This window comes from Lolium rigidum, chromosome 3, assembly GCF_022539505.1.
Source record: "Lolium rigidum isolate FL_2022 chromosome 3, APGP_CSIRO_Lrig_0.1, whole genome shotgun sequence".
NCBI lineage: Eukaryota > Viridiplantae > Streptophyta > Magnoliopsida > Poales > Poaceae > Lolium > Lolium rigidum.
The window spans coordinates 20,519,182-20,527,327 of NC_061510.1; the positions used below are offsets into that span (position 1 = coordinate 20,519,182).

Sequence of the window (8,146 nt, forward strand, 5' to 3'; positions counted from 1 at the left end):
ATTTGGTATTGTGAATGTTTACATTTTTGCTTACAAGTTTGAAATATGTTGACTTTTAACTGAAACTTAGATACTTGGAGTAGCCAAAAAAAAAAAAAGCCATCCGAAGCGCGCAGGAATGGCACCACGTGCACCGCCAGTCCACCACCGCATCGCATATCGGAATTGATCGATCGGCTCCACTTTGCTCACAAGAATCCCACCGATTCTGCGCCGTGACAAAAGGAGCATGCCGCTCCAGTCCTTCCAACGCACACCCTGTCCGTCACGGGCACTCACACTCATCTCACTCACAATCACTAGGCGCGCCAAATTAGGAGCTCCAAGAAAGAGACCGTCCTGGCAGCAATGGCTTGCCGGCGGCGGCGTGGCTGCAGGGAGGCGGTGCTGTGGGCGGCGCTGTGGCAGGCTCTGCTCCTGCCTTGGACGCTGGGCGCGAGCACGCCGGCGAAGGCTGCCGAGCCGGTGGTGGTGGCCGGGCCAGTGTCCAGGGTGGAGGACGCGAGGCTGTTCCACATATACTACGGCCAGGCATTCAAGGTCATCAAGAACACCTGGGACGGCAAGAGCTACCTTCTCATGCAGGTACAAATTCACACACTTACTTTTTTACGTTAGCATCAATCTTATAGGGCAATGGCGTTTTCACTGTGGCAGAACACGTCCAAGATGGCGACCAAGACCAAGTACTGCACGGGAAGGATCAAGTCGTTCGTGATCCCCATCGCCAACTACTCCGTCGACACCACGGCTTCTCCAGGTAGGAAGCAGAGTACAGCGTGTATGGACATAGCGAACTTATCAGAGTAATATAGTTTCCACCTCTGTTTGCAGTGTCATTCTTTGAGGTGAGCATTGAGCAATGCAGGAGCTAGCCAAATTGAGATCATTGCCCAAGGGAACCACTTGCATACACCAACGTTCAGGAGTCTGCAGCTACCTTTTACTATTCTACATACATACATAATGCAGTGAAACAAAAGCAACAAAAAAAGTGAAAGAGAAAAACAAACCCTCTGTTCAGTATTTGCAGAGTTTAAATGCTTTATCTATCTGAGCTCAAGAGTACTGTTGGCATGTATGCAGCTACTTGGAGTGCTAGATAACTTGAAAGGGATAACATCAGGTCAGGTTGCCTCCCAGTGCGTGCTCCAAGCATATGCAAGTGGAAATGTGCAGCTTGTGAACAGGACAGACGCACAGAAGCTATCACAGTTTAGCACACATTTCATCGGCAGCACAGATGAAGATAAAGGTTGCAATTTTGCAGCTTATGTACCATCAGAAGAGGATACACCGTTGCAGGTAAACCAGTAACGGTACTTTGGGCTCCATTACAATGGTCTCATCAGTTATATATATACTGAAAAAACTAATACTGTGTCTGAAATGGTTCTGACCAGAGGGCTGAGTGGATCAAGTACCTGGGGACATTCACAAATTCCGAAGATAGGGCTAATGCAGTATATGATGCAGTTAAGATCAGCAAATGTGACTTACCTTGATTCGGTTATTGTGTAAAAAAAATTGTGTTTATGTACTGAATAATATTAGAAATTGCAGCTTAACTAGCAAGACCAGATTTATGTACTAATACTAGTTTGTAGAATTTACAAGTGCCTAGGGACTATTTCTCATTACTAACAAATTAAGACAAATATTTGTGCCTAATGCAGATTAAGACAAAATGTTTGTTCCTAAATGCAGATTAAGACAAACTATATGTGCTTAAGCAAAGCAGCTGCGAACCTCAGTACCCGATTCAAACCCATAGTAGCATGGATTGAATACGCAGAGGTATGGAACTTTACATCAACTGAATCATGAATTTTCGATCCATGTAAGCAAAAACTCCAAAAAAATACAAGTACTTAATGATCATCAATGTACTGTAGGGAGTGTGGACATTTGTCAAAGAAAGTTACAAGTTACAGGTAGTAGTAATTTATATCACAGCAGTTACAAAACTTTTAAAAAGGAAGTGGACAACTGATGTGCACGTCTGTATTTATTCCATGAGCAGTATGTCACAGATGCAGGCGCAGAAACTGTTGATGCAACTATTACCGATAAGAGATTCAACATTTCCGATCCAGAGGATATGGACAACCTACATGCTATTCTTTGTGTGAGTACCAATAATTATGAACCTAATGTCATGCCTTGTACTGCTAAAACGCCAACCAGATCAACATTTGACATGATGCTGAAAAAAACACATTTTCTACTAGTATTTGACACTGCTTATATGAACTTTAAGATTGTTATAATTATAATTTAACTTGATCACTTATACAAAAAAGAAAATTCTGCGAAACACCAATTAATCTATTAGTTCACAATTGTTTACTAGCATCTAACTAAGTCTGGTTCATCTTTTCAGACAGTAGATGTGGTCCTAGATCAGACATATGCCTCAGATCCGGCAGAGTACAAGCTATCCACATTTTTGGATAATATTAATGTGGGCCGTGACTCTTGTTTCAGTTTTATTACTAACCAAAGTATATGGAGATTTGACAAGAAAATAGGGGGGTCAAAGACACTTGGTAATGATACCTACCTTTCATGTTGCTCTATACACAAGATAATATCTAGGTTTAGCCAGTGTGATATGGTTTAATGTATGTAATGGTCTAACGAATTTTCCTCTTTTTTTTTTTGTAAGATTGGTTTGATGGAGCTATCTCCCAGCCACAGTTGGTTCTGGCTGATCTAATAGAAGCTTTCTTCCAAACGGGAAACTACACAACAATTTACTTCAGGAACCTTGCAAAGGTATATCAGTATATGCTGTGTTTTTTTTTCAGACTATGTTTTTTTTCTTCTATTACATTAAACCCCAGTAGCTCTATAAGAAAAGATGGTGACCAGCATCATTATAATTACTCAGGAAGAAGGGGTCACAGAACTAGACCCTGCAATGTGTAGTAGGAGCATATCCACACCAATGGAGCCTACGATCCTGCCCTGCAATGAGGACCCTAGATGAACATTAAGGCAATTGAAGCCACTGTGGTCGCAAAACAGTGGAAGTGTTGAACTATTCTAATCTTCTAGGTAACTGACAAGGTGGCTTGACCGCCAGTGCTTGTTAAGCATGTTAGATTGCGGACTTGACGAAGACATATCAGTACAGTCATTCATTTACTTTTCCAAGAGCAGAACTCATCTGATAAAGTGGTTGCAAAACTAATACCATCTTTTTTCAGGAATACCATCACTTGAGAATGACTAAACTATTCTTGGTACACATATTTACAGTTTTGTTGAATGATCCATGACAACTTATTTTAAGGCTGATATATGAACTGCTTGTGCCTTGTAAGCTCGGTTACTGTCTTACAGGATTGATTAGTCACGTTGTTTGGGTTACAGGCAGACATACAAGGAGAAATTGCAGGACATTCGTGAACAGTAAAATTAGCACCAGGGATACCTTTTGTGGAGTAAAAGTATGGAAGCATGAAACAGGAACTGCAAGCGCAACTATAAATATCTGCTACCAGAGGGGCACTTTTGTTATAGCTTATACTCCATAGTCAGAACTCAGAAACTCTTAGCATGGTCAGATAAGATTTAAGACAGCAGATTACAGTACATTTTGCCTCATATATGTATCACGCTACCACGGCTCCAAAGGAAATAAGATCATCATCCTTATAAGCCATCACAAGCGCACTGAATGGGAATAAGAACAAACAGCCACAGATCCAACTGGAAGAAATTTACCCACTGAAATGCTCTTTTATTCCCAAGAAAGCGAACTTCAGTCTATTAGTTTTGATGCAGAAGGGTATATCTATCCATCTCTGTTCCATGACATGTACAATGGGTCTCCAAGAGTCCTGCAAATAACTAAATGTGATAATCTTGGAGCACCAGTTTGAGCGCTCACTACTAACCAATTGCAAAATTTTATATAATGTTTCATATGCAATAAGATGGTCACTAGAGCTCAAGATTTTGTATCATGGAAAGATAAAAAATGCTATTTGGTTCAAACGTAGTATTTTCCTCAATTTATTGAAAATGAACAGAAGCAAGAGCTGCATTGGCTTAATCGAAAAAACCAAAATACATTCAAGTAGATAACAAAGGGTTCGTGAAAGTAACTGGTATGAACTCTTAAAACCATGTTTCGGATGGGAAACTGGATGTCCATTAATACTAGTGAGTAAATTATGAAACATACCTTGGCTTCACCATGTACAGAACAACTATGAAGCCCAGAGCAAGGGAAAGGCATAAACCACCAATAGTCAAATACGCAATACCAATGAAGTTATTTCTCCCTCCAATCCAAGATGCAGTAGAAAGGACCACCGATTTTGATCCTCCGATACTGTATGTGTTATAGTTGTTCTGTATAACCACAGTTATAGTATCATTTGCCATGATATCTTTCTCAATTCTGCCATATAGCTTTCTGAAAGTTGGGAGGGCAGCAGTTCGCATCCAAACAATGAGATCTTCTTGCTCACTTAACTACAAATTGTGACAAGAATGATAAACGAATGAGTAAAATATGTAGAGATGCGATGACAATGAAGATCTGCCATATTCCAGAAAGAGGAAAAATTCACGTACTGGTATGCTCTCGTTCAGCTTAGCACCACCTATGAGACCCCCCTTCTGGAAGTTACTAGGATAGATATCACTGCCGAATTTATTATTCTTGTCACTCTTCCATGCTATATCCTTTTTGTTCACTTCAATAGTCTCCCCGTTGACCTTGACTGTATATGTGTCATTGAAGAAACTCCAAGCAACAAGGCCACATGGAACAATAGGAGCCCCATGAGCGTTATCTTCAGGATAACAATCTTTTGTTAAATGCGCTGCATTCTTATACCGCAGTTGTTTGTCACTTCGACTTTTCACATACCTAGGAAAAAAGGACAACAATTGGTCTGAGTATGTCAACACAATTTCTTCTGACAAGACACTATCAAAATCAGTAGAACAGAATGTGGTAGACATAAATGAGTACATGCGATCCAGTTCAACGGTGTCTTACTAAAGTGCAATAGAAGGTGGGAAATGAATTTTGTCAAGTTTGTTGCAAACACTGATTGAGAACCACACGGGGAAGAAATATATTTTTTCCAACTTGGCAATTCATTTGGGAATATACCTTCGATGGTTTTGGTAGAAGTTGCCAATCTGGTAATACACATGGATTGGACTCTTCATGTGTTTATGCACCTAAAAGGCATACAGTAACAAGTCAACTCATTAAAAATTAGGATATCAAAACACTGGATCTAACATCACGAGCATGAAGGGAAACCATCACAAGTAAACATGTAATAGCTGAGAAAGCAATCATCGCACACTCACAGTGAAATTGAGCGTGCACGTCTTGTCAATCTTGGAGTTCTGAATGAACCTGATCTTGTCATCCGTGTGCACACAACTCATATCATATCTCTCCGCCAGTTCGACAACCTGCATCACAGCGAAGGTACAAAATAAAATAAAAAATGCACCATAAAGAATGACAGTATAGAAAACTAATAATATGATCGGAGGCATTGGCACCTAACCTGCAGTGACGCATTCAGAGTCACAACCCCGATCGGAATGAACAGGAACGCGATGAGCAAGAAGGCAGCAATGACCTACGCACGTCCACATATCATCACACACAATGAGCTCATAAGTTCCATGCGTAACAGAGCAAAATGTATATCTGAAGGCAAAACAAATTGGTGGATGGGATAGTTACAATTCCAGGTGTCAGCAGTGGCTTGCATGCTGGAAGCTCCTGCTGCGTGAACTTGGAATCTGCAGATAGAACGGACGGAACAGTACACATCAATTCGTTGAAATGGTAGTTTAACTGAAAAGATTCATACTACAGATAAGTCGAGATAACAGAAATAAGGTTGGGGGGGGGGGCGAGAAGTACATTTGGGCTTGTTGGTTTTCCTGGCGTCACCGTCCGACTCCGAAGGATCCATCTGCTCGAGCTACGAAACTGGAGGCAAATATACAAATAAGAGTAAATTATTCCGAGAATAAAGAAACCTAATTAGAATCCGGGGGTAACTGGAATGTATACTCCAAAAAAAAATATATACAGAACAGTAAAAGCCAGAGTCCACGGAGATCAACTCCTGTGGTGCACAACTGAGTCGAAAGCAGGATTTGGAGTGATCGGGACCCACTTGATGCTACGGAAATGATAGAAAAGGACTCCGTCCTTTTGTCTAATAATCATCAACCCTAATGACCCACCCATGACTGTCAGTCTCTTGTACGGGTTATCTACGGATCCTCGCCGTCCCTATCTAAACCTCGACCATTATATGATAATGATATGCATCGGCATAGCCCTACCGTACCAACGCCATGGCGGAGAAGTAGGCGCGCGCGGCGCAACCAAATCGCGCGAATATCACGAGGTTTCGAGCTCATAATTAAACCGCCCGGCCTAATCGCGCAGGAGGAAGTGGGATTTCGTGGCCCGCAAGCGCGGAGGAACTCCACGAGGCCGCGATTGACCTAGCGAGGCGACAAGCGGCAGGCGCGCGCGAGGGTCGGCTGGAACCGGGGACTTGCTGAGGGGTTAGGGTAGGGGCGGCGGGGAGGATCGGGTCGTCGGGAGCTTACCGAGGAGGGGAGAGGAGGTGGGGATCGCCGGCGAGGAGGGGGAGAGGGTGGGGTCTGGGTGGTGGACGGCGCGCGGTTTTGGGTGGAGTAAAGCGGGGCGGGGGGAGAGCGACGGCGACGGCGACGGCGAGGAGGAATGAGAGTGTTGTGTCGACTGGCGAGACAGCGACACAAGGGAGAGCAGGAGCTGCGCCACCGTTTCCGTTTCGCTCAAGGGGAAAAACATTTGTGGGCTCGGCCCGTACACGTACCATCGGATCAGCGAAATTCTTTAAAGAAAGTCCGACGTTCGTCAAGGGAGCGGCTTTGGCCCACGCAGCAAGTGGCGCCCTCTAATTTTCGTACAAGTGGTCTTCCTGTTAGGCAAGTGTTAGAGCATTTCCAAGTCGTGTCCCTGAACAGCGCCAGATTGTGTTTTGCAGGACGTGTTTTATTCGTGTCGTGTTTGGGGGACGTCGTTCCGCAGCAGCGCCCCCAAACAAAATTTCAGACATTTAAAATTTGAGCAAATTCATTCAAACTTGCTATATATACATAGATTCGAACGAAATTCGATGAAATTTCAAATAAACCCTAATCTAGTAGTACTTGCGGTGGCCAGAGGCGTCGTAGTACTGGTGGAAGTTGTATATGTTTTCGGTGACGATCTCCTGCTTGACGCGCTCGTCGGGCTCGTCCTTCACCATGCCGCTTGGCCCAGCCTCGCCGTCGTCGGTGAGGTCCACGAGCGGCTTCCCGGTGTCGCGGATGGACATGGCGATTGCCGCCTCGAGGTCGCCCCTCCAGGCGTCCTTGTAGTTAAGCGACGCCAAACTAGCCGCTCGCAAGTCAGGGCAGTCCTCGGGGTTGTCGCTGCTGGCGTTGAGACGCTGCTGCCGCTCGTACTCCGCCAGCAGCGCCACCTTCCCGGCTGCCTTGTCGTCCTGCTCCTCCTTCACCTCCAGCTCCGGGATGAGGAGGGCCCGCCGCCACGCCTTTGTTGCTACCGCTTTCGCTGCGCCTCGGATTGACGGGCGACGTCGCGAACTCCGGCTCCTCGCACTTGGGGCAGTGTAGGGCGCGGCGCAGTTCGACGAGGACAACGTCAATCGCGCCGGCCCTAACGAGGAAGAGTTGGAGGAGGACGAGTACGTCCTCCTCGGCTGCCAGCGCACTGCAGGAGATGGTGGCGGCAAGGACGGTGATGTCTACGTGTGCTTATATTCTTGTAGACAGTGTTGGGCCTCCAAGAGCAGAGGTTTGTACAACAGCAGCAAGTTTCCCTTAAGTGGATCACCCAAGGTTTATCGAACTCAGGGAGGAAGAGGTCAAAGATATCCCTCTCAAGCAACCCTGCAACCACAAAGTAAGAAGTCTCTTGTGTCCCCAACACACCTAATACACTTGTCAGATGTATAGGTGCACTAGTTCGGCGAAGAGATAGTGAAATACGAGGTGGTATGAATGTATATGAGCAGTGTAGTAACGGCACCAGAAAATAGCTTGATGCTACAACTGGCGTGTGATTGATGGTGGTAATATTGCAGGC

At 44.6% G+C, this 8,146-nt stretch overlaps 2 protein-coding genes across 2 annotated transcripts; one reads left to right on the forward strand and one right to left on the reverse strand.

Moving 5' to 3' along the window:
* Window positions 1–348: 348 nt before the first annotated feature.
* On the forward strand, window positions 349–2,992 carry LOC124694473. Its single transcript, XM_047227457.1, has 11 exons — window positions 349–585; window positions 658–760; window positions 835–848; window positions 1,087–1,305; window positions 1,404–1,475; window positions 1,708–1,797; window positions 1,896–1,934; window positions 2,024–2,128; window positions 2,384–2,549; window positions 2,669–2,778; window positions 2,894–2,992. Exons 1-11 carry the CDS (start codon window positions 349–351, stop codon window positions 2,990–2,992), a joined length of 1,254 nt encoding a protein of 417 aa, XP_047083413.1.
* A 476-nt stretch (window positions 2,993–3,468) lies between these two features.
* Window positions 3,469–6,062, reverse strand: LOC124701259 (ALA-interacting subunit 5-like). The gene is made up of 8 exons (XM_047233305.1): window positions 5,915–6,062; window positions 5,732–5,790; window positions 5,550–5,624; window positions 5,344–5,451; window positions 5,138–5,208; window positions 4,591–4,888; window positions 4,196–4,488; window positions 3,469–3,848 (listed from the first exon to the last, which is right to left on the reverse strand). The coding sequence occupies exons 1-8, from the start codon at window positions 5,964–5,966 to the stop codon at window positions 3,803–3,805; spliced, it is 1,002 nt and encodes a 333-aa protein (XP_047089261.1). The 5' UTR covers window positions 5,967–6,062; the 3' UTR covers window positions 3,469–3,802.
* Window positions 6,063–8,146: the final 2,084 nt, after the last annotated feature.

What these genes read in the sequence shown, in the direction of transcription:
- LOC124694473 (XM_047227457.1), top strand. Translation starts at nt 349, where the DNA reads ATGGCTTGCCGGCGGCGGCGTGGCTGCAGGGAGGCGGTGCTGTGGGCG. An exon ending in AAGAGGATACACCGTTGCAG is followed by an intron (nt 1,306 to 1,403) that starts GTAAACCAGTAA and finishes GGTTCTGACCAG; the next exon opens with AGGGCTGAGTGGATCAAGTA. An exon ending in AGGGGGGTCAAAGACACTTG is followed by an intron (nt 2,550 to 2,668) that starts GTAATGATACCT and finishes TTTTTTTGTAAG; the next exon opens with ATTGGTTTGATGGAGCTATC.
- LOC124701259 (XM_047233305.1), bottom strand. Translation starts at nt 5,966, where the DNA reads ATGGATCCTTCGGAGTCGGACGGTGACGCCAGGAAAACCAACAAGCCC. An exon ending in GAAAACCAACAAGCCCAAAT is followed by an intron (nt 5,791 to 5,914) that starts GTACTTCTCGCC and finishes TTCTATCTGCAG; the next exon opens with ATTCCAAGTTCACGCAGCAG. An exon ending in CGTGCACGCTCAATTTCACT is followed by an intron (nt 5,209 to 5,343) that starts GTGAGTGTGCGA and finishes TATGCCTTTTAG; the next exon opens with GTGCATAAACACATGAAGAG.